Source organism: Stegostoma tigrinum, chromosome 8, assembly GCF_030684315.1.
Source record: "Stegostoma tigrinum isolate sSteTig4 chromosome 8, sSteTig4.hap1, whole genome shotgun sequence".
NCBI classification, from domain to species: domain Eukaryota; kingdom Metazoa; phylum Chordata; class Chondrichthyes; order Orectolobiformes; family Stegostomatidae; genus Stegostoma; species Stegostoma tigrinum.
The window spans coordinates 69,088,807-69,115,558 of record NC_081361.1 but is presented as its reverse complement, the minus strand read 5'-3'; the positions used below and the strand labels follow the sequence as shown (position 1 = coordinate 69,115,558).

Genomic DNA, 26,752 nt, shown 5'->3' with positions numbered 1-26,752 from the left:
CATCTCTCTAATCTTCATGACAGATTTGCAAATCCACAGCTAGTTTCTCTTAAAATAAAAAAGAAAGAACTTGTACGATCAATTTATTACACCTTCATGACAGACAAGACTTCAGTCTGGATCTTCAGACCCAGATATCAGAACACCATCACTGCACCATACGAGCCTTCTCAGCTAGTTCTTCACATGATAACTGGTAATTGTCCTTTATTGGAAGTGGATAATAACTGTTGAGACATTTCTCCCTCATTTGTGGAACAACGGATAGGCATATCAGGGAAAGAAGATGAAAGCAATAAAGTAAGTGATGTTGTTCGATTCCCAAGGAAAAACTAGAAAGACTTGCTACACTGACATTAAAAGCAAATAAAAAGGGGTGTTCAGCAATATTCTTCAGTTTAAAAATTCCAGTAGGATGAACAAAGGAGAATTTACTGTTCTGGATTAAATGAGGTCCAACAATAAAGAGAACATGAAATCTGACGAGGAATGCTTTAGTTATTAAACGTAAAATGTTTACCATAAGGAATAGTTCAGTCAGACATTGCAGCATATGTTTAAAAGTGAAGAGTAGATTAAAACTGATGCAGGCTTATAGGGAGGAATCATTGTTGTCACAACATTTTCGTAGTTTTAGTAATTAGATCCATACAGGAAGCTGAAGTGGCCTGTTTTTGCACTGCAGTCATCTAAATTTCTAAACTGTGGGGATAAGATGAGAACAAAAGGGATTGGGCCATTATAAATACAATTATAAACCTTTATTAGAACTGAACATTATAAACATGACTGATGAATATCTGCTACTGGTAGTGTACACCATATTAAAAACACATTGCAGTAATTTACCAAGGGTCTTCCAACAGCACCTTCCAAATCTATAATCACAACCACCTAGAAAAAGGACAAGGGCAGCAAATATGTGGGAACACCACCATCTGCAAGTTCCTCTGTGCCATTGACTTGGAATGACATTGACCCCGTCAGTAGAAAAACAAAATCATTGAACTCCCATCCCAACAGCACAGGCCGTACTTCCTGGATTGCAGAAATTCAAAAGGTGAACGTGGCTCACTGTCACATCTCCAGGGCAACTAAGGATGGGCAATAAATGCTTTCCTTACCAGCAATGCTCACTTCCTTCGAAAGAACATAGAACAAGTTAAAGAAAATCGGTCACATGATGAAGCTAGCCCACAAAGGTGATCGAAAAAGGTCATCTCTCAGGCAGCTAATTCTATATCAGAACAATAATTTAAACTTGCAAAGCTCACAGGCACATCTACATTAATATGCACAATTGTACGTTTTAGAGATAAACTTCAGAAGAATCAAATTGCTGTTGCCAAAGTTGCTAGGAAACTGAATGATAGAATCCCTGCAGTAGGGAAACTAGCCACTTGGCCCAACAAATCCACACTGCCCTTCCGAAGAGCATTCCACCCAAAGCCCACTCTCCTAACCCTGTATTTCCCATATCTAACCCCACTAACCTAACCATCCCTGGGCACTCTGGGAAATTTAGCATAGTCAATCCACCTATCCTGCACATCTTTGGACTGTGGTAGGAAACCAGTGAACCTGGAGGAGACCCATGCAGACACAGGAGATTGCACAAACTCTGCACAGACAAGTCGCCCAAGGATGGAATCAAACCCAGGTCCCTGGTGTTGTCAGGCAATAGTGCTAACCACTGAGCCACCTATATCTTCTCACTTTTGGCAACCATTCAACATCAAACATGAACTTGGGTTCAAATTTTAGCTCAGATTACCAAAATAAATATTTGAACATTGCACTGGCAGCTGCTTTAAATGAACCCTACATTTTCAGTTAAAAATCCAGCAGTGAACTAGTTGTGGCATTTTGGTTTAATACATCAGTCTCTTCATTAGTTTGCTATCGGACTCTCTAGAAAGTGGCTTATCACAATTAGAAGCAGCCCACTTAAATTTAGAGAGAGAGTTTAAAATAACAACCAAGGGCTCTCGTCCGTAGTGGCCGACGTCGATGCTATCCTGGGAGGTGTCTCATAACAAGTCTGAACAGATAGAAATACAATAACAAACACAGAGCAGTGAAATTGTTCAGTGAGAAGAATTGTGCTAGTGCTACCAAATTTTATTCTCTGGAGTTATCCCTTTTAGCAAGTTTATTCAAGTCTCAAATCCAGGCAGATTAAAAAGGAAAAAAAATTACTTATTTGTTCATGTCCAGATGCCAAAGATGTAGGATAATTTGCTAAGCACTCTTCACCAACTGTATAATTTTATGAATGAATGAACGAACAAACAGCATGAACAGAAAACCAAAATTTTTAATAAAACAAAAACACAAGGCAATTGTATAAAATTAACTTCTTTCAATCTGAACACTCCATTTCCTGCTTCCTGTCAAGAACATACATTCCATACGAAATTAACATTACACTAATGTTTGCACGAAATTATTCCACACAGCTTTGTTTTCTTGGGAAAAAAAATCAAATAGTGCAAACTAAGCACCTCCTCAGAGTTCACAAATGTGTTTTATTCCATAAAATGCAAAATCACAAAAGGATTGTAAAGTAATCAACCTTCTAAACAAAACCTGACCTGAAAAGAAGTAACGCTTTGTCTCTGAAAACTTTTGCACTAAGAATGACAAATCGGCAGTACCGGCAGGCTGATAATCATGTTCATAGGCTAAGAAGAATAGGAATGTAACTACGGCTACCAGTGAGAGTTTGGTGTCTCAATACTACAGGTTCTAATTTTTGGAATTCCACTCAGCGTTCCTCATTCTGTAGCTTTACTAATAGCTAAACAATTTTTAAAAATACAAATATCTGGGCCACACAAATACCTTTAGTTGTTGCATGTTAAGACAGAAAATAATCATAGTCTTTAAATTTACAGGTACCACATTAAAAATGAGACATTTCAAAAATATATAACTGGCACAGCATTTGCACACAAGACAAAAAGTAATAATAATGGCTTTCATCCTTAATATAGGAGCAATCCACCTGACAACTAATCCAGCTAAAAAGGTTTATTAAATGCTAGCTTACAGGATGTTTCACCAAGTCTCCCTCTTCATCAGGTGTGATAATTCGCACCATTGTTAAACAGACACCTTTGTAACTTCGGCTTCTTCGATTGCAAAATTTATTAGAAAGAAAGTTTTACCACAAAGTCTGAAAGGGTGACCTGACCTGAAACATGAACTGATTTCTCTCCACAAGTGCTGCCTGACCTGCTGAGCTTTTCCAGCAATTTGTTTTTGCTTCTGCAATAAACTACTTATGACACGAACTTTGTATCACAGTACAATAACTTTCAAACTACTTGCATTTTTGCACTTGTATGATGCAATTTTATTTCTGATGACCAAACCTCGGACAAAGTAGTTAGCCACAAGGTTGCATGTTCCTTACAGGCACTGACCAAATACTCAAGTCTGCTGACTAAACGGAAGCCACGTCAAGATGGAGACAAATCTCACTTTCAAAAGGACTTCAGTGCATCATTTAAAAACTTACAGTTTTGCTAAAGTCAGGGCTGCCATTGAAGACCGTACTTTGATGCAAACAGCACACCTGAAAATTTCATGTGTATTTAGGATTGTACTTGCTATCTGGAAGAAAACACTAGGCAATGCAACATTTTCCAAGAAAAACTAAATCTGAAAAGAATTTCAGAATTTTTGGGGAGAACCACCAGCATTTTGAATTAACATTATGGAACTAACTAAATATCAAAATCTCCCTCCACTTACAAATATGCCAAGAGAAACCCAAATCATACAAATGATTAATTTTTTAACTCTAGGAATTTTACACCAAGTGACTTGTGCAGAAGAGAAAATTAAAAGGAACATGGACAACATGGGTGAACCAAACTGCTCAAACACATTAAAACGGAACCATGAAACAGCACAGTGGGGAAAGAAAGATGTGCTGAAACTTTGTTAAAAGTTGTAGTGAATTTCCAACTTAATTTTGTTCTGCCATATGAACTAATCATTTCATGATTATTTTGTTTCAGCACTCAATGTATCTGTTGAAACACCCACAGGTCAATAGTAACATGCTGTACAATTGATATCAAAAAGATCAGCTGGAAGCATACCCATTAGTTATTCAGTATCTCAATTTAAATTAGTGACACTGAAGTTGTTAAGCTAAATGGAAGTGAATTGTACTTCACAACAACTGAATCAAAAAGGCACAGGAAGCTGTCCAATGACATAACACTCAGTCTTTTTGGAAATCAGATCAAGGGAGCTTTTCTTTAAAAAAAAAGTCATGTAGAAACAAAGTTCCATCAGTGATTCAAAAAAATTCTTTAGTATCTATGGAATGTCAAACATTAAAATGCAATAAAAAAATTGCAAAGAAACATTGAAACCTGGAACAAAATGCAAAAAGAATGACAGAATCAGATGATGATTTTGGCAGAAACTACATGATCTCTTCTTTATACAAATGTTTACCCCACCATTAAAAGGATCTGGCATTTTCACAACTAGGGAAGTTGAAAGTCCTTAGGGCATTGGTTATTTCTCGAAAGCTTAGTAAGGATCAACCTTGTCCTCTAGTGTAATGGTTCTAAACTAGAAAAGTTTCTTAATAATGGACACAACAGTACTCTCGACATGACCTCAAAGTATTTAAAAATTCAGCACAGGTATCGATTTAAACTCTTACAGATTTTGTATTATAACTTCAAATTACAGGGGTATTGCAGTCACTAAGACAGTTATTTATTTCAGGCTCCATCCTCCAAATCTACAATCTTGATAATTTTAGCAACTTCTGCTTTAGCACATTTCCTTGTGAAAACAACTGAAATTGTTACTTTATGGACAGTTAAGGTAAAAGATTGCTGAAATAGGTATTTTTGACAACATTAAAAAGGAATGAAATCAACTTTGCTAACATGTGATTTAAAGCTTGGCCTAATCAATGATTTGGGATTGGTGAGATTAGAAACAGACAGCATCTCATCTCCTCTGCCCTTGACTCAATCTTCCAAAAGAAAAATAGTGTCTGTTTATTAAAGAGAGGTAAAGAACGTCACAAACAAACCTGAAATAGTGGTAGATTAATTGGTTTTCAGGGAATCAAGTCTCTATTTAAAATGGGAGGATTAAAAAGAACCTTGAACACATATCAATTTCACTTTATTCCTTTGTTTCCACCCGATAGCTGAAACCAAGGGGCACATGTTCAGCATCTTTTCGGATCACTCATTGCATAAACACATCATATGCAAGTTAATAGGAATTTTCCCCACAGCTACTGGTTAGGCCCAGATTTATTGCATTCTATTTGAAGGGATGACTGGATAAACGAAAAAAAAAACACAAAAAAAAGTGTTTATCGGAAATTTCCAGCCATTTTGCCCATTTAATATTTTACCCAGTCTAATTTCAAAAGAAATCAACAGCATTACCTGTACACAAGGAAAAAGGAACCTATAGTACAAAATAACCAACACCACAAAGCTTTTGTGGCTAACTTGTTTAAATCTCAAATCATGCAGCAACAACTGCAATCAGCATGTTTCTCAGCCTTACTACAAGTAAGTTACAATTCAGTCCAGAGCAAACATCTCCATTAGCTCTGTCATTCTTCTTCAATCTTGAGTTACAGGCACATACTTTTCTCCCCCCCCAAAAAAAAACCAGAAAACCTATTCACCATCCTTCACTTGTGATTGCAATCGGCCAAAAAAGTAGTTCAAAAAACTCTCACCAACTCTTGTGAAAGCTGCAAAAAAGTGCAGTGGGAGTTTGGAAGTTTGTGTAGTCAGGTAACGAAAGGGCAAATGGAATGTTGATCTTTATAACAAGGGGTTTGGAATACAAAAAAAAGGGAAGTGATGCTTTAGTTGTGGAGACACTTCCGGTATAGCTGAAGATGATACGATATGCACAAAATCTCAGTTCAGAAAAATACTTAAAAGATGTATCACATTGAAATTTGACCAAGGTCACTGAAGAACAAAATTAGGAAGCAAGTAATTTTTAAATCTCCCACTTACACAAGTCCACACAGATCACAGAATGGTGAAGCAGGCTTAAGAGATTCTTGAGCTGCCTTTGTCTCCAACTTCATATAATATTTGTATTTTACATTCATGTGGAAATGATTAATTATAAAAAGCATAATCAATAAGGGTAGAAAGATGTTGAATGAAGCTCATGGTGGTAATTCTTTTTAGGTTTGATCCTAAATAAAGAAATTTTGGCAGTAAGTGTGAAATGCAAGATTGAAAGTCAAAACGTGATCCATCTCCACGACAAGCAGTTCCCAAGAATGTGAAACTCTCATGTACCTGTTAGGCAAATGAAGGAAGTGACATCTATACCAGAAAATAATAAATCTACAACAAACGAGTCTATAACCACCTGAGCCTAGAATTGAATCCTGGCTATTTTAACATTGAATTAGGTAACATTTTACTCAAAAGGCTGGAACCAAAAAGTACCCATAATCCCAGGTTCAGGAGAGGGTTGGACATCCCAACTTTGCAGAAATTTATCAAGAAAGGTAGATGATGATGATGATGATAAGGCAAGAAAATAAGTGACTATCAAATTGGAGATTCAAAGTGCATTCTTTCTGTTTATGTTTAAAACTGATCAATCTCAAATCACACCCAGGGACCAGCTAAGCCTTCTGCCTTAAATGTAACTTTCCAGCTACATCAAATTATGACAATGGGCATGTGAATCAAACTTCATCAATTTGTTTCTAAATCTAGCTTCCAAAACAAATAAAGTTTTACTACGGTGGCACCCCGATAACAGTTCTAAGTATCACTGCAACTCATGTAACATCCTCTGAATTCTCAAAGTATATATGGAATTTGCAGCCGAGACAAAATGTCTTAAGCTTTAACTCTCTCCAAAATGTTCGATTTGGCTATTTATAAGAATGTAATTGAAACTGTGCACTTTTCTAGACATGCACAAGGATTTAATCAGAATCAAAGGATTGAACCAGAGGCATTACAATGATACAAAGAACAGATCTATATTTTTTAAAAAAGGAGGAAATGCCAGCATCCAAGAGAACATTGGCTTTGAAATACAAGTCATGCCTTTGATTCATATCACACCTTTAAATTTCCACATTTCATTTCCTTTTATAGCGGTGCAATTTGATCTATAAACAGTGCAATGGAACTCCCTACGTTATTGGGATCGCTGGGAGAAGGACTACATTTCCTTCCAAAACATTTGAAATTAGATCAAGACCTTTCAATCATTCCAATTTAAATATTTAATTCAAGTAATAAAAGTTGAACCCTCCAAGTAGTTGACTAGAACATCAATACATCCTGATCAAACAAAAACATGTCAGCATTGAGTGCAAATGATAGAAAGATTTCGGTAGAAATAAGAGTTCAAATCAACCCAAATGTGCTACCCCTAAAGTACAATTTCATAATACGATACAATATGTTGACTGGAACAGACCCAAACCATTTATCGTGGATGTTCAGGACCTTCTGATATTTGTTAATGCAAATACTAGCTCCTTGTTCCTTTGGCACCTGATTGGACAGCTGCAATTTCTACTACAAGTTTAGACGTACAGAAAAGATCATCTTCATTAGCCTCCTAATTTTTTTAAAAAGTTACAAACTAATAAGTTTGATTGAATAAACAGGTGTAGTTAAAAGCTCCGTGGACAGAAGGGAAATATTTTGGCAAGGAATAAAGCTGAATTTTGATCCACGTTCAAAACTACCAGTTCCCCAAATGGGGTTTCAAAAAAAAACAAAAACTCAAAAGATGCATTTAGATGCAAATTTGGCTCACATAAAAGAAAAACTGCAAAAAAAGTCCTTAGCATGCCAGCTAACAATACTTCAAAACACAGTAGTTGCAATGTTGTGCAAGTTGATGAGTTTTTTGGCTGCAGCGACTTCTAGTAGCTGTAGAGAGACAAAGGAGTATCCTCTTCCATCATGTCATCCTGATAATTGAAGCAAAAAATTAATTTTAGAAATTTATGTGACCCCACTCACCACTTTTCCCTCCCCACCCGAATCCTGACGCCATTAAAAAAAAATCACAAAAAGCAATAATTTGCACTGGCACAGTTATCTTCCGATTTGCTCTCTGCCACGACCATTACCTCTCTGGCAACCAACCCATCTGGAGAGTTTACTGGCACAAAGTGTAGCAAAATCACTGTGCACTGGAATGCACTGTAACACCAACACAAAATCTCAGCATCCCCTACTCCTCTCTGCAAAAGAGGGCAGCTATAGACAACAGGTTTTAGTTAGGGCATTTTTTTGATATCAGCTAAAAGGACAATACATGCATCATCCGCAACATGGTTCATGGTTGACAGGAAACAGATCTTAGGAAGATGAAAGCAGCAATGCAATGACCCAAAGGGATTTGAAAAATGGTCACTAGACCCAAAACATTAATTCTGTTTTCACCCCACAGATGCTGCTAGACCGGCTGAGTTTTTCTAGTAATTTCTGCTTTGATTTCCAGCATCTGTAGTCTTTTGATAAGAACGAATGATAGAACTAGGTTAATAGATTAAAGATTAAATTTTGAGGTGATGTTGATAATAGAACTTGGGAATATGGGTAACAAAATTGACAACCAATAGATGCAAAACAACAATGAGACACATTGAAAGGGTGTTCAACAGCAAGTGAAGTGAAAAGTATAGATAAGATTAAAAAGGGAAGCCAAGATCAGTAAATGCAGATGCAGGGAAATCAGGTTTACAAACACAGATTTAGATGAGGAAAAATGGGAGAAGGCTTGAGTGGAGCATAAAAGTTGGCAAAACCCAGAACAGCTCATGCTCCATTCTGTGTAATGAAATCAATATGTCCAAATCTAATGCTGCTTCCCTGTTCTACGAATAATACAACGTAAAATACTAGCACTCTAATAGGTGCCAGAAGCACAATATTATTGAACTGCATTCAAGAGAAAACAAAGCTAATCTGTATAATCTCTCCTCATAAATTTAACCCCAGAGTCATTCTTGTAAACCTACACTGTACTCCGTCCAAGGCCAAAACATCCTTCCTAGTTTGTGGCACCCAGATCTGCTCTCAGTACTCAAAAGTGGGGTCTAACAAGGATCTGTTATGACTATCTTAACTTCTGCATCCTTCTACTCTAGTACTTTACATGTAAAGATCAGGATCCCATTAGCCTCCCTGATGATTTTTAAAATCTATGCACCTGAACCACCAACTCTTTGGACATCTACTGTGTTTAACTTCATACTATCTAGAAAGTACCCTAATCTATCCTTTCTAGTCCAAAATGGACAACCTCAAATTTGCTTACTTTGAACTCCATCTGCCACAGTTTTGTCCATTCACAGTGTAAAATTAAAAGAGGATATTGATAGACTGGCATCTACACTGACTACAACACTGCTTTGGTGTCATCAGCAGGTTTGGATAAAATGACTTTCTACACTGTTATCAAGTTTTTCAAGCCATAACAGATCCTTGTGGGACGCCCCTGGTTACATTCTGCCAAATCAACTACCTGCCCATTATACCTACTTTCTGTTGCATAAAAATCAACCATTTTCACACCCACGTCAGTAATTTTCCCTCAATTTCATTGGCTTCTACTCAGTGTACAGTTACAATTTAGCATTAAGGAATGGTCACAAATAGAACAGGAGTAAAAGTTTAAAAACTTGGGTAAGTCAAACTTTAGAAAGCCGAGAGGTCATCTGACAGAAGTGATCTGGATAGGGCTACCTGAAGGAAAAAAAAACTTGGTGAAAATCAGGAGATGATATGTAAAAGCAAGGATTCTACAGGTGGTGTAGACATGGCCTCATAAATGGAATAAAAAGAAAAGGTCACTGCCAATGTAGACCCCTTGCCTGGTTGACCAGTAGCACACAATGCAAGATAAAGCAGAAAGAGAAGTCACATGACAGTCTTAAAAATAAGAAGTAACACCTGGAGAAGAATCAAGGAGTATTGAGATAAAGGGGTGAAATTAACAGGGAAATAAGCAAAAAAAAAGCATGTAAAATAATATTGGCCAGTAAACTCAAGAATCCAAAAGATGCTTCATCAGTTCATTAACAGCAAAACGATGACTAAGGCTACTGGAGATGTCAATGCTGACTCATGCATGAATGCAGAACCACTTGGGCAGGGTTGTAAATGAGTACTTTGTCTGCCCTCAAAAAGAGAGCAATGACGCAGACATTTCAGTGAAAGAGGCGCATGAAATATTAAATAAAACAAACACAAGACAGGAAGCATCTCCTTAAAAGATAAATTATCACTCAGACTGGAGGAATTAGTGCGGTTAAAAAAAGGATGCTAGGGAGGAAAGAGTGTGTTCCCGGGATTGTTTTCCAATCCTCAGATACATGTCAGGCATCAGAGACACCAAAGTGGCAAACAGAATTCAAAATCTGGAGAAATGCAAGGTTATGCACTAGGAAAGAGCACATAAAGTAAGAGAACACACCACAGACAAGAGGGCATTGAGAGAGATAGAGAAAATGAGAGAGACTACGGTATACAAGGTCAAAAAGGTCCGTGAAAAGTACAGGGGAGGGAGCTAATGTGGTAAAAGGCTTCCTTTATTGGGACAGGAATGTAATGCTGGGTCTGTAAAAGACACTGACTACATCATAGCTATATCTGTGCGCATAGATCCAGTGACCACATCACGGGAAGGACATAATTACTCTGGAGAGAGAATACAGAGGAGAGCAAATGACAAATGTAACAAGGTCTGGAAGATTGCATAAGGCAAGGTTGGATACACTAGATCTTTTTTCAACAAAAAAGGTTGAGAAGTGACTTAAAAATTGCAAGTATAGAGATTAGATTAATTAGATTAGTTTCCCTGCAATGTGGAAACAGGCCCTTTGGCCCAAAAAGTCCACACTGCCCTTTAATATCGCACCCAGAGCCATTCCCCTATAACCCACACACCCCTGATAACTACAGGCAAATTAGCATGGCCGATCCACCTAACCTGCACATCTTTGGATCGTGGAAGGAAACCAGAGCACCCGGAGGAAACCCACGCAGACACTGGGAGAACGTGCAAACTCCACACAGACAGTCGCCAGAGGCTGGAATCGAACCAGAGTCCCTGGTGCTGTGAGGCTGCAGTGCTAACCACTGAGCCAACGTGCCGCCCCGGGGACTTGGTAAAACTGGAGAGGGAAGACTCATTTCTCCTAGTGGAGAGGTCAAATTAAGAGGACATGCAGACTTTTAAAGAAGGTAAAATGACAGAATTAAAAGGGGTCATGAGAAAACGCATTTTTCAGCCAAATAGTGGTGGCTGTATTGGTATCGGTACCCAATTTAGTGGTTTGAGGTGGAAGCTCCCAAATCATTTGAGGAATCTTGGTCCACCTGAAGCACTGTAATCTGCAAAACTATGGACCAGATGCTAAAAGGTGGGATTGGAGTAAGTGGCTAGCTGGCACAGACGTAACGGGCTGAATGGCATCTGTGTTGTAACATTCTATGGATTTCAAGTGTGGTTTTCAGGTTCACTCAAATTAATCATTTTGGATAACCCGAACAGTAATCCACGGAACCAGAAAACAATTCATTCCCAACACAAACGGAACCAGCTTCAAAATAATCTGATCAAACGATCAGTACAATGCCACAGAAAACATTTAAATAACACTGCCATACGATTACAACAATAAGTAACAAAACTGATGATGAAAATAAGCAAATAGCATTATACATAAAAAACAAAACAAAAAAAAACTCTTCAGGGAATTTAAAACAAATTCAAAAAAGGTTTCACCATCTTAAAATTAAAACTTTAGGATCCAGGAAACAAGGAGTTAAAATAATATCTTTCCAACTTATTCCTACCATCGGGAGCTCATGAAGACGCCGGAATTCTGGTTGGTTGCTTCTCCGACGGTACTTGAGAAACCCAAGTATTGAAACAATTCCAATAATTATAAAGAAAACTGTGATCAGTCCTATAACAAGAGGGTCCATTCTGGTTTCACTTGGATCAGAAACTGGCCTCCCTGTTCAAAAAGGAAGTACACTTTTGTTGGTATATTGTCTTCTAACAAGTTTTCATTTCTATCCTACTTCAACTTGGTCAATCACAAATTTATTGTAACAAACAAACATTCCCACTTTGACACATTTAACAGAATTATCAATGGTGTGAGGGTTCCCCCAAGAGTATTCCAGAAGACTTTTTCCACACAGTTACCCACGTCTTCCCCCGCACTAACTTCATTTTGAGCAAAGAGCATGCAGCCACTCCAAACATTTGGAGTGGTTATTATTCTCAAAACCTCAATTAAAATAAAGAAATAAGATCACAGAATGCAAAATGTAGAAATTGGTCTATTGGCCGAAAAAGCCCATTGTGTGTCTGCAGCCCATACATTTGGAATAGGATCATCCAGGCTGCTTGGCTATCCAATAAAGGCAGAGGGTGATCATCTGTGGTCTATCACTAGTTCAGGTGAAATAGGTTACAAAAGGTTTGCCTGATTATCAAAAGCCTCACTATATTTTCCCACAGTCGTTTAGTCTTGTTCAAAGTCAAGAAGTTCCAACAAGCAGCTACAATGAATTTCGATTTCAAACAAACAGTGTAATTTATGAATTTATAAATTAACTGGCCCAAGTTTCTTTTATCGTTTCATATCTTCTTTTAAATGATCCAGAAACAATGGTGGGTTGCACAGTCCTCACGCCTCAACTAATCCCATATCCATGATAGGGAGAAAAGAATAATCTCAGAAATGCAGGTTTCTTAACCCTTTCCTAAAGGATATATATTTTTGGTGGAAAAATTCACCTTTTCAGGATCCGGTTATGAAACCCGAAAATCAATCGTTTTACTTATTTAAAAAAAAGTTTGCATCATATCACTTGTTGTAAATTTGAGTTTTTGTTCTGAATTAATATCATTCAAGTTTTCTGTATGTCTGAAGTTAATAATTAACTTGCAAGTATTTCTGCAGCCGTGGTGACTTCTTTTAAAACAGCTTTTGAAATCATTTTAGAATTAATGAGTTTGTGTGCACCACTGATGGATTTTTGTCTACTTAGATTGTTTTGTGATTCCACAAAGGCAACTAATGAGGCCTCAAGACTCGTTAAGTGTTCTCTGGAATTTTTAAACTGCAAGTAAACATTCATAGCTCAGAGGGGTGAATTCTAGTTTCAGTTTTACTTTGCGTTTTGGTCCTCACAATGGGGTAGCTGCAAAGATCAATGGTCTGCAAAAAGGAAAAAAGGTATTGAGAATTAGTTCACATTACAGAGAAAAGTTAGTATTAGTCACAGATCAGAAGTGTTGGGATAAAACCCTAAAGATGATGTTACTTGAAGCCTGGATATCTACTTCTCCCTGGAGCTAATCATCTGCAGTTCCACTCTGCATGTTAATGTCACACGTGAGGTGTTAGAATCAGAGGCTCTGCTGCTAGTACTAGAGTGACATTTTTTAGGCAACTTTAAAAAGGGCACGTTTTGGGATTTGATTATAAACTTTACTGTATATTTCAAACATCTTTGAACTGGCGTTCAAAATAGTTTTGCTTATGTACTCTTTCATTTCCTTAACAAGGCAACTAGTTTATTGCAACGGCAAAGCCTGCAGCATTGCCTGCTTATGTTTCAGCAAGACACCACTTTTTCAAAACCAAAACTGGCCTAATAGATCATATTTTGATAAGGTTTAAATCTGGGATCCGACTTGTCCAGTAATAACGTCAGCTGGGATCATAACATACTAGATTTTCAGTGACACCAAGCAAAGCGATGCACAACAATCCATAAAAGTATCCTTTTCGATAAGTCACATTTCCACAAACTATAAGAAGTGATCGGCAAAATGCAGAAACACTACATTAAATACACAGTACAAACAAGCAATTAAGTGCAACTTTTCTCTTCTGGTGTTTAAACTGCAAGCAGGTCTTCTCATTGGAGATAAGTAAACCCCAAAAATCACTCACCATCCACCATCTTTTTGGTACTGGCCAAATTCCCTTCGAGATGCTGCACAGAAAACGAAGTGGTTGCTTTGTTGGTTGTGGTGATCCTTGTGGCAGTTATGCTCACAGTGCTGGTGGTAGAAGTGGTGGTCGGTCTTGTGTGGCTGGTGGACAGGGGTACCATCACAGTGGATATCACTCCAGAGCCACTGGATGTCATGGAAGTGGACATGGTCTTGGAAGTTGGTCGCATGGGCAGAGCTGTAGACGTTAGGGATTGTGCAGTTGGCACATTACTGGTAGTATCTAAAAATGAAACGAGATGTTCACTTAGATGAATGTTATTCAGCAGGAGCAATTCCACTCCTCTTTCTGCTTAGACTTGCGAACCACTGAAATAAGACAACGTGCTTGGTAGTTCAAAAAACTGTTGGGTTTGTTTATAAATAACCATTGTCAACTACAGTGTGGAGGTACAGAATCACTGAAATTAATTAGTTGAAAATACTCTGCCTCAATACAAAACAAATCATAAACACTTCCAGGGCACAACCACCCTCAGAGCAACCCACCTAATCTAGGCACAACTAAAACACTACAGGCAATTTAGCACAGCCCATCCACCTAACCTGCACATCTCTGGACTGAGAGAGGAAACCAGAGCAGCCCCACGGTGGGGTTTCACACCTTACCATCCAAAAATTTGGCACAGAATATACTCCTGTATTGTCCTCACCTCAGGCAGGAGTCCTATGTAAGTCCGAGCACCCTGCACTCCTGGAGTTCAGAAAAGTGTGGGGGGGGGGGGGGGCGGAGAGAGAGAGAGGGGGAGAGAGAGAGGGGGAGAGAGAGAGGGGGAGAGAGAGAGGGGGAGAGAGAGAGGGGGAGAGAGAGAGGGGGAGAGAGAGAGGGGGAGAGAGAGAGGGGGAGAGAGAGAGGGGGAGAGAGAGAGGGGGAGAGAGAGAGGGGGAGAGAGAGAGGGGGAGAGAGAGAGGGGGAGAGAGAGAGGGGGAGAGAGAGAGGGGGAGAGAGAGAGGGGGAGAGAGAGAGGGGGAGAGAGAGAGGGGGAGAGAGAGAGGGGGAGAGAGAGAGGGGGAGAGAGAGAGGGGGAGAGAGAGAGGGGGAGAGAGAGAGGGGGAGAGAGAGAGGGGGAGAGAGAGAGGGGGAGAGAGAGAGGGGGAGAGAGAGAGGGGGAGAGAGAGAGGGGGAGAGAGAGAGGGGGAGAGAGAGAGGGGGAGAGAGAGAGGGGGAGAGAGAGAGGGGGAGAGAGAGAGGGGGAGAGAGAGAGGGGGAGAGAGAGAGGGGGAGAGAGAGAGGGGGAGAGAGAGAGGGGGAGAGAGAGAGGGGGAGAGAGAGAGGGGGAGAGAGAGAGGGGGAGAGAGAGAGGGGGAGAGAGAGAGGGGGAGAGAGAGAGGGGGAGAGAGAGAGGGGGAGAGAGAGAGGGGGAGAGAGAGAGGGGGAGAGAGAGAGGGGGAGAGAGAGAGGGGGAGAGAGAGAGGGGGAGAGAGAGAGGGGGAGAGAGAGAGGGGGAGAGAGAGAGGGGAGAGAGAGAGGGGGAGAGAGAGAGGGGGAGAGAGAGAGGGGGAGAGAGAGAGGGGGAGAGAGAGAGGGGGAGAGAGAGAGGGGGAGAGAGAGAGGGGGAGAGAGAGAGGGGGAGAGAGAGAGGGGGAGAGAGAGAGGGGGAGAGAGAGAGGGGGAGAGAGAGAGGGGGAGAGAGAGAGGGGGAGAGAGAGAGGGGGAGAGAGAGAGGGGGAGAGAGAGAGGGGGAGAGAGAGAGGGGGAGAGAGAGAGGGGGAGAGAGAGAGGGGGAGAGAGAGGGGGAGAGAGAGGGGGAGAGAGAGGGGGAGAGAGAGGGGGAGAGAGAGGGGGAGAGAGAGGGGGAGAGAGAGGGGGAGAGAGAGGGGGAGAGAGAGGGGGAGAGAGAGGGGGAGAGAGAGGGGGAGAGAGAGGGGGAGAGAGAGGGGGAGAGAGAGGGGGAGAGAGAGGGGGAGAGAGAGGGGGAGAGAGAGGGGGAGAGAGAGGGGGAGAGAGAGGGGGAGAGAGAGGGGGAGAGAGAGAGGGAGAGAGAGAGGGAGAGAGAGAGGGAGAGAGAGAGGGAGAGAGAGAGATCGTGACCCTCGAACTCCTCTTGCCAGCTTCAATCATAATCTTGGGCCCCACAGTGAGACTACAACCCAGCTTAATGGGAGATTTCACTGCTAGGTCAAGACTGGCCGAAAGTCAGCTGAGGAATTATTGCCCGATTGCAATCCCACCTCATGGGGGCATGTCAGCCCCTGCATCAAGACATAGATTATCAGGATTCAAATCTTGGAAAGTTCTCTCAGCATCTTAAAAAGATCATTTCAGCCTCCCACTATTGACGTTATAATTCACAGGATCCTTAGAAACTGCCCAAGCTCTATCTTGAAGTTCTTGAGTATGACATCGCCAATTATTCCTAGACAACAATACAGAACCTACACTGACATGAACCTATAACTAAGCAGTTAATGATTTGACTCTTAAAAACAAAAGCAGAAAAAACATTGGAAATACTCAGCAAGACACGAATGGAGACACAACCAAGTGATTGTTTCAGGTCAAAGGCTTTCACTTCAATTGTGATCTAAAGCTCAGGCACATAGACAAAGCCACCGAGATAGAAAACTGAGCTCAGGAGTAATACTGCTGGTTAAAAGAAGCACATCTCAACTAAAAATTCAAAAAGGTGAGCACAGAACTCAAATTTTCAAATGGTCAATGCTATAGAGCAACACACCCATCTATCCCATCTCAAAAAAATAGAATGAGCTAAATCCAAGACAAGGCTGCGGAGCTGGAGGGATACAGCAGACCCCGAAGAAGGGTCCTGACCCAAAACATCAACTTTCCTGTTCCTCTGATGCTGCCTGGTCTGCTGTGTTCCTCCAGTTCAACACCACGTCGTCTCCCATCTGTAGTTCTTGCCATCTCTCAGCTAAATCTAACATTTTTAACTGAATCTTTTCAGAACTTAAAAAAAAGTGACAACCGTGTTCACCTCAAGCTACTCAAGAGAGAGGACGAGGTCAGGTTCCAAAATTCTATATTAGACAAATGACCTTGGACTTTTCTTCTCAGCTAAGGGAGCTGGGTTAAGCGAGAAACAGTGGAAAGTAACTCCTTACACCTCTGCTATTTATGATTTGTATACTTTAAACAGTCAATTGTTATGAACCAGATCAAATCTCCTCCAAATATATTCAGAAAATAGCCTAAACTCCAACTTATTCTTATTTTAAAAAGGCAAGTGTGAGGTGTTGCGTTCCAGACACAATTCATTTGGTCAAACTACTCTACTTTGAGCAAAGCACACTATTTTTACAATTCTACAATTAAAATACAGACAAAATAAAGAGACAATTGGCTTAACTATAACAATTAAATCCGTAAAATAATTATTAATCACTTCCTGTTTAATATTGTAATATCCCATAAACACCCCCTTGGCAAAGGCAAATTTAGTAAAACGGATTGTCTCAACTCTAGCAAATGAAACCAGCTTTTAGCTGTAACAAAGCGAGGAATAAGAGCTTCTGCATCCAGGTTCAAGAACCCACGAACTGCTACTAAAGACTGCAACTAAAAAAAATTGCTGGTTCTGAGAGAGCTTGACCTCACTCATTCAGGCTGCTTCTACTGTTACAACTTAGAAATCCCCAGTGCCTCACAATCTGTTTGCCTTATTGGACTTAAGCTATTCCTCTCCTCTGTCTCAAATCTTTCTTCATAATAAAAGCCAGGACAAAATACACATCTTAAATTCATGATATTGTCACACAATATTCAATACAGGTGTAGCAGGGCCATTACAGACCCCAAGGAATGGTCGGTGCTGCCGTTGAGAGTCCCTCCAGGTCCCATACTGAGGATTATAAGCCATAGCTAGTAGCAGATTCTGCACTTTTCTTACAAAGAAGAGCTAGAAACTGGAAGGACAATAGCAGGTCACAGGCAGAGGATCATTTGGGAAGAGGTGTTTTTCAATTGCACGCACACGCATATACGCACACACACCCCAACATGAAAGCCCTTCAAATGACCTCACATTGAAATGTAAAAATGGGAGGCTCCAATTGGAACTGAACAGACATGCACACCAGTCTTGAGAAATAAGCAAAGGATTCACCCTGAGACAGATCACTACTACGTCAAATATTTTATGTGATAGCACGAAACTTTTGGAAATCTAAGGAAGTACTTTATCACACGTTCATCGTCCCATTTCCTCAAAAAATGTTCTTTAAAACTCGGGGACACTAAGGTTCTTTTTTTAAAAAGCACTGTAGTTTGCATGTGGAATGAACTTCCTGAGGAAGTGGTGGATGTGGGTGCAGTTACAACCTTTAAAAAGGCATCTGGATAAGTACACGAGTAGGAAAAGGTTTGAAGGGATAATAAAATGTGAGGCTGGATGAACACAGCAGGCCAAGCAGCATCTCAGGAGCACAAAAACTGACGTTTCGGGCCTAGGCCCTTCAGAGAGGGGGATAGGGAGAGGGAACTGGAATAAATAGGGAGAGAGGGGGAGGCGGACCGAAGATGGAGAGAAAAGAAGACAGGTGGAGAGAGTATAGGTGGGGAGGTAGGGAGGGGATAGGTCAGTCCAGGGAAGACGGACAGGTCAAGGAGGTGGGATGAGGTTAGTAGGTAGATGGGGGTGCGGCTTGGGGTGGGAGGAAGGGATGGGTGAGAGGAAGAACAGGTTAGGGAGGCAGAGACAGGTTGGACTGGTTTTGGGATGCAGTGGGTGGAGGGGAAGAGCTGGTCTGGTTGTGTGGTGCAGTGGGGGGAGGGGACGAACTGGGCTGGTTTAGGGATGCAGTGGGAGAAGGGGAGATTTTGAAACTGGTGAAGTCCACAAAAGGTTTGAAGGGATATGGGCAAGGAGCAGGCAAGTGGGACTAGTTCAGTTTGGGATTATGTTCAGCATGGACTGGAGGGTCTGTTTCCATGCTCTATGATAGAAAACATAGTCCAAAAGTTTAAGTGCAATGTTCATTATTGATTGACAATGCTTTCACATCTGCAACGGTTCATTGAAATTCTAGCCAGAGGCTGAAGACCAGCAGGCTGAAAAAACAACCCACAGCAGCATAAAAGCAACTTCTTGTATTGTAGTTTTTTGTATTACTTTAATGAACCAGAAAAAGAGAAGTTTTACCTTTTGCTTCCTTCTGTCCAGCAGACGTTATAGAAGGCATATTCGTTGATTTAATTGTGACCTCCCATGTAGAGTCTTTGGCAGCTGAAGACATTTTCGCAGAGGTCTCCATTTGGTATGTTATTGCAGTTGTTTTGACAGTAGGGTTCACTTGAGTGTCATTTCCATTTGACTCAGTTACAATGGAGTCAACACTGGAATTAACAGATTTTGTAATGGGACGACTGGTACTTGTAAGCCTTTCAACAGGTGTGCTAACCTGGATCTCTGTTTCATTTCTTATTTCTAGGTCACTGCTTGTATTATCTGCCATCCCATTCATTTGATTCAGGTCACTGACATTTGGTGCATCTGTTTGCATGCTGACAATTGGCTTTTCTGATGAATTGTTAAGGCTAGTTTCACTTTTCAGGCTTGGTGTAGAAATAGGAGGAGAAGTCACAGTACTTCCAATGTTAGCTTGAGGGACAGTGTCGTTCCTGTTATTGGCTTCTGTTGCTGTAGAGTTACTAGTTTCAATTACAGTCGAAGAGAAATTAAATGCAGATGTTGCAGCATCACTGAGCATTGCTACTACTGAATCACTTGGACCTCCTGTAGGATTTCCTAAATTAAAAATCAAAAATAGAAAAAAGCTCTCAATGGGAAGGATTAATAGGTCATATAATAGCCAGTTTTTCTGGACATCTGCTTCAAAAATGTGCCCATTACGATGTCTGCAGCACTTTCATGCAGATTGACTTATCAAAAAAGTATAAGAAATTTGTCATTTAAACCTCACCTACACCAAGGACTATTTTTTCTTTGATTTTTAAAAATCAAAGAGTTTCACTTATTTCAGAGTTGAGAATTCAACCACTTCCCAAAATTGAAATATATAGACATGCAGACAAGCACCGCTGTTGCCACACAAAAAAAAAGGAGAGAGATGAACAGGTTGGGGAGAAGGGACAAACCTCAACCCTGTTCCATTAATATACACAAGGTAAATTAGTCAAGGGATTCCCAGTGCCTCAACTCAGTTGGTTGAAATGCTGGAAAAATCTCTGTACCTCTAAGGGAATGGTCACTATAATTCATCCTCTATGCAAGCATGCCCTTTGCATCAGTTTAGTCCAATTGATGATTATTGATCAAGAGTTCACTAAAACAAACTCCCAATCTACTTCAACAACAATGGAAGAAAAATAAGGTGTAACAATGGGGTCAATGGACAATAATCAATCGCAAGCACTATAATAAAGTACTTGCTGACCAAGTGTTTGCAGGAACACTTTGAACTGGCAACACAGAAGTAGGTTTTAAACAAAGAAAAAAGCCATTTTAAAAACTTTTTGTACTGTTGGAAAGTGCTTGGCCACAGAATTAGAACTTCAGCCAATTGAATATTGCTAAAAAAAGTTGTTACATCAATGTTTTTTGTCTTGCATAATTAGGACAAACTCAAGAATGCCAAATCTTAGCATTCTCAACAATTCATACTAGAGGAGAAAAAGGGTGTTGGATAGTTGGCAAGTTGACCCAGATTGGCCGTGGTGTTGCCATGGAGAAAAACATCAGGAGATTGCCACTTTCCTGCATATTGAGGTAGATGATCAGCTCTGGTTTAACTGAATGGTGGAGCAGGTCTGAAAGGTTGAATGGTCTTCTCTTATTCCTGTTGAGATACTTCAAACCTTTAACTCATGGTTCGAAAGAATTAGCAATAACTCCATCTAGAATAAATATTCAGGGACAAGAACAAACTTATGCAGGAATTAAAAGCAATTAGCTATGGCTGGGAAAAGGAGGAGTCAAGGCTACATAAACAAAACTCTTTTGACATCTCCTTGCTGACTGGCTGCTTTATGCAATATTGCATCGAGAGACCAAATTGTTGTTAGTTAAAGTATTACTTTCCATGCATTGTTCTGCTGAAAACAAATAAACATGGCCTTGGTATTTCTGCCCAGATCCTGGAATTTTATAGTTTGAACTGGGAAAGATATTAAATTTACCAAGTACATATGAAATAATATGGTTGGGGGAGAATTACAAGTGAGGTACTGCAATGGGAGGGAAATCACTGGAGGATCATGTGGTCATTGGTGACTTATTTCCCAAACAAATTCCACACTTAACTGCCACCTCCCCGTTATACAGGAAAAGAATAAATGTATTTTAATTTTAAATGTTTAGAGATTGTATAGATCTTATACATGTGAAACAAAATGCATTACATATTTCACTTTGTTCAATATTTAAGCTGTAAATGAACATTTCACACAGCATCAGAAACTGTGTTGGTTGAACAATAATGCCACGGGCTCAGAAAAGATATCCCGTGATGGACTGGCTAATCTCTGAAGCTACCAGCTTTGCTAATGTTTGTTTTTTTTAAAAAGTCACTAGAAATAAACTTGACAGTACAACTACTGCTAGTTGGAGCTCTTTTAGTGATTTGCTACCAGATTACTGATAGATCGAAAGAATATAAACAGCCTGATCCGGAAATGTAATCTAAGAAATATCCCCATATCTGAAATTTCAGATGGTGCCTGAGCTCATTTAAAATTCTGATTTACCAAAACTTTAAATATCAACTATCCGCTGTCATTCCCAACCCGCCATCTGTCATGTCACTTTCTCAAATAGGGATTTGATCTGCGGTGACTGTGGTTAACCTCAGAAACAAGGAGGCACCTCTTTACCTGACAAAAATGAACTATGTCCTAAAACAAAAAAAAAGTGCAACAGCTTCTCAGGTACAGTAAGTGCCCAATTCTGGACCAGAGTGCTTAACACTTCGGGAGTGCTGGACTGCTTTAAAATAGACTTAAAATCCACAATGGTTCTGAAGGAATGTTGCAGTGCTGAGGAGGTGCAGTCTTTGTGATGTGCTCCCCTCAGTGAACAGAAAAATCCCGTGGCATTATTTTAGAAATCGTTGGAGCAAATCTTAAGAAACATTCAGCCCAAATTGACATCACTTCCAAAAATAAAATAAAATTGCACAGATTGCCATAAGCAGACTGGCTGTTGTATTTTCTACATCATAACAGTGATGACATTTAATAAAGTACTAAAACGGTTCAGAAGTTCTTTTTCCAATCATGAAAGGCACACAAAGAAAGAATGTTTTTGTTTAATGGGACATTCCTTTTCATAGCTCCCAATTATTTTGAAGCGTATGATTATTTTGTAGTAAACGTGGCAGACAGCAAAGTTTCACAAAAAGACAAAATGAACAAGAAAAAAAAAACCCAAAGACAAGTAAATTACTTTTTGAGAGACTGAAGGATAAAATCCTGACTAGGACACAACTGTTTTGTTTGGAAAAAGCATCCCATCATTTTCCTGGATAGTAGGAACTGCAGATGCTGGAGAATCCGAGACAACAAGGTGCAGAGTTGGAGGAACACAGCAGGCCAAGCAGCATCAGAGGAGCAGGAAGGCTGATGTTTCGGGCCTAGACACTTCTTCAGGCCCATTTAAGAAGAAGGGTCTAGGCTCAAAGTGAGGCTGGATGAACACAGCAGGCCAAGCAGCATCTCAGGAGCACAAAAGCTGACGTTTCGGGCCTAGACTCTTCATCAGAGAGGGGGATGGGGAGAGGGAACTGGAATGAATAGGGAGAGAGGAGGAGGCGGACCGAAGATGGAGAGTAAAGAAGATAGGTGGAGAGAGTATAGGTGGGGAGGTAGGGAGGGGATAGGTCAGTCCAGGGAAGACGGACAGGTCAAGGAGGTGGGATGAGGTTAGTAGGTAGATGGGGGTGCGGCTTGGGGTGGGAGGAAGGGATGGGTGAGAGGAAGAACCGGTTAGGGAGGCAGAGACAGGTTGGACTGGTTTTGGGATGCAGTGGGTGGGGGAAGAGCTGGGCTGGTTGTGTGGTGCAGTGGGGGGAGGGGACGAACTGGGCTGGTTTAGGGATGCAGTAGGGGAAGGGGAGATTTTGAAACTGGTGAAGTCCACATTGGTACCATATGGCTGCAGGGTTCCCAGGCGGAATATGAGTTGCTGTTCCTGCAACCTTCGGGTGGCATCATTGTGGCACTGCAGGAGGCCCATGATGGACATGTCATCTAGAGAATGGGAGGGGGAGTGGAAATGGTTTGCGACTGGGAGGTGCAGTTGTTTGTTGCGAACTGAGCGGAGGTGTTCTGCAAAGCAGTCCCCAAGCCTCCGCTTGGTTTCCCCAATGTAGAGGAAGCCGCACCGGGTACAGTGGATGCAGTATACCACATTGGCAGATGTGCAGGTGAACCTCTGCTTAATGTGGAATGTCATCTTGGGGCCTGGGATAGGGGTGAGGGAGGAGGTGTGGGGGCAAGTGTAGCATTTCCTGCGGTTGCAGGGGAAGGTGCCAGGTGTGGTGGGGTTGGAGGGCAGTGTGGAGCGAACAAGGGAGTCACGGAGAGAGTGGTCTCTCCGGAAAGCAGACAGGGGTGGGGATGGAAAAATGTCTTGGGTGGTGGGGTCGGACCATGCCCTATGTCTGAATGCAAAAATCTAAAAAGTATTAATTCCACCCCTCCCTCCTTTCTTTCTTCTGGGAGTATTATGATTACACAGACCCAAGGGTGCCCTTCAGCACCATGTTGAAATAACCACATTTTTCTCAGTGCCTCAGTAGCAAATATCAGCCTACTCATCTCCTACGGGCATCACAGATACACTTATTCCTGCCTTTCGGGTCAACACATGTACAGCCAACGGCAGTTATCAAAATGGGATAAAAGTCACAACTTATCACTACTGAACCCAAGGATACAGAAACCAACAGTGGAACCTCCCAGCATACAATTACTCAATTCTGCAAGACTGGCTTCAAATCCGTGACCTTTTGCTTATTTATTGCATAGCCGACAAACTGCAAAGAGAGTCTCTTATTTTTGGGTTGCAAGGAGAGGTTTATACAACTTGTACCTATTTAAACAAACAATCAGACTGTTATTTAAAACTTCCATCACAGAGTAGACTTGAATGTAAAAGTGAACAAGTCTATCAAGGGCATAAGACAGGCATATGGAGTTAGGCCACAAAACAAATTAAAAAATCAGACATGATCTTAACAAATGACTGAGCAGCTGAATGGCCTACTCCTGTACCTATGTACCAATGTAATTCACATCATAAATCGCTGATGCGCAGAAATGAAGTTACTACTTAAAGCCACAGTCACCCAGGAGGCTACCAGTCAGATTTTGTTGGGATTCACATCCCTGTTGATCCAATAACTACTGCTGGAAGTACACAGGCATTGTCTGTGTGGGTGGACAGCAGCACAGTTTGCAGTGATGTGTCCAGGGGTGAGAGACCAGTTGACGCTTGTTATCATAGCTCAGATGTGAGCACAGCTGCTTGAGGGAATGAAGGACACCCAGCTCTTGTGGAATCCTAGTCTAGTGGCAAGAATAGATGTACCATAAGCAGTGAAAGTGTCTTTTCAACCTAAACAAGTAACAAGGACTTTACATTATCTACCTGGATTGCTTCACAGCAAAAAAGTGATCTAACTCATTTTAGAGAAAACTAAACATACTGGAAATGCCAAGCATGTCTAGCAGAATTTGTGCACAAAAAAATTGTATCAGATCCACAGTCTTTCATCAGAACACAGTAAAATTTAGCAATGTAACAGATTTCGTGCAAGTGGAAAAAAGAACAACGTAGCCTTTGATAAGGTGGAAGGCAGGAGAGATTAAATGGTGAAAGAATTGATTGTGCAAGGGCCAGTGGGAGTAGTAAAACAGAGAAGGAAAGTCACGAAAGATTGGTCAGCTACCCTCTGGGTCGTTAGGAGTGGACAATGACTGCTGTCCTAGCCAGCCACACACATCCCCTCAATACAAAATGAACCAGAGACCAAATGTGAACTGCACACGTGCTTTATGGAATACACTGATGTGTCACCCTAAACTTTCCATTGTGAAGCATCTGAATTTTCCAACTAGATCTCACTGACATTTTTGTTCCTTCAGCCTGCACTTTCTAATGAAACTTAAAAATAGCAAAGCTCCTTTAGGACTGGTCACTGCTACCTTCCAGATTGGCACATCTTCCTCCAATGTATTTGAGGTTTTGTTTTCTTCTTGGCTTTTGTATGACAGTTATAAATTGTTCTGCCATGTACACTAGCTCTAAGCATTTTATTTTCCCCATCACCACTCCATCTAGCCTTACGCCATGAAGCTTTATATTATTTAATCTCTCCTGCCTTCTAACCCATCACAAACATCCTTTTTTAAACATCTTTCTTCTGATTTCCTTCAAACCAACTGAAATCACCAACTTGCCCAGGGTCTGATGAACATTTATTGATCAAAAACATTAATGCTACAGATGCTGCCAAATTTGTTAAAGTATAGTCAGGCTTTCCTGTTCTTATTTCAGATTTCAAGCATTTGGATTTCTTTTAAAAAAAAGGGATCTTTGCAATGTAATCTTTAATTCCCTACATTAAAAAACTCAGGGTGAATTCCGACTCTAGGGTGCAAGCACATGAAAACTACAGCTGACACTGCAAAGGGATATCGTAAGTGCACTGCATTGTTGGAGGGACCATCTTTCTGGAGAGACGTCAGGTAGATATCAAAATAAATACGACATTATTTCAAAAGGAACAGGAAATTTATAACCCCCATGTCTTCACCAACATCTATCCCTCAAAATCAACATGACAGATTGCTACCTACATTCATAATGAAGGGAAAAAAGAATGTTGGTGGAATATCGATGTTGTTCTGTGATACCCAAATGAAAGCAGGAGAGAATCTGACTGGTCAGTGATAAAGCTGACTTATCAGAAATCAAGTAGTATTTAAACAAAATATTAAGTCAAATGGATATAATTTTCAGGGGCCCTGCAGCACAAATTAGTATTGTCTTATCAGAAGGTCTACAATTTTGTATCCTCAAACATTAACTTAGCCACGATTCCTACATCAGCCAATTGCAATGCACAAGACCTTGGGAAATATTGCCCTATGGTTTTAAAGCAAACCACTGATGTAAATAGAATACTTCCTTACTTACTGCAAGACACATTTTTGAAGATCTAACTGAAACAAGAAACAACTATCTGATTACATCTCGGACACCACAAATACAAAAAGTTCTGACTAGCCACACCAGAAGAAAAACGAGACCTACTGAAAGGCCTATACACGTTGACGGAATGGGGTCCGGGCTGAAATTGGCATCGACTACAACTCCAAGAACAAATTTGAACAGATGACCTTTGCACTTTCCTAAACAAAATTCTCTACGATCTGCTCAAGTGCTGCACAGCCATAATGTACACAGGGATGTCCACTACGATATTCCAGTGTTTACAGAGATGAGTCGATTGCACTAGATGTCCAAATAACTGGGCGGACAGTAGCGTGCAAAGTACAAATTCTCAAAATGACAAAAAGAAATCAAGACATCACATGCATCCATATATGGCAGCTATCTACAAATCTGACTAACACTGCGAGGAGGTACTCTTACAGAAATAACTAGCATGCATTATGGCAAATTCTTGAATTAGAGCAAAACTTGTTCCAGGGTGTTAAGCAAAGAGAAGAGAATGGATACAAAATGCTAGGTTAGATGGGCTTCAGATCGGTCGG

General features: G+C 40.6%; 1 protein-coding gene across 1 annotated transcript in view; it reads right to left on the bottom strand.

Annotated features, from left to right (window-relative positions):
- Positions 1-2,299: 2,299 nt before the first annotated feature.
- LOC125456245 (poly(A) polymerase-like) overlaps positions 2,300-26,752 on the bottom strand; it is a 59,858-nt gene continuing 35,405 nt past the window's right edge. Inside the window, exons 2-5 of the mRNA XM_048539194.2 lie at positions 19,155-19,760; positions 13,991-14,275; positions 11,871-12,034; positions 2,300-7,972 (exon numbers count right to left, since the gene is read on the bottom strand). Coding sequence (XP_048395151.1) covers positions 7,925-7,972; positions 11,871-12,034; positions 13,991-14,275; positions 19,155-19,760 — 1,103 coding nt within the window. The 3' untranslated portion in view covers positions 2,300-7,924. The remainder of the gene's footprint in view (positions 7,973-11,870; positions 12,035-13,990; positions 14,276-19,154; positions 19,761-26,752) is intronic.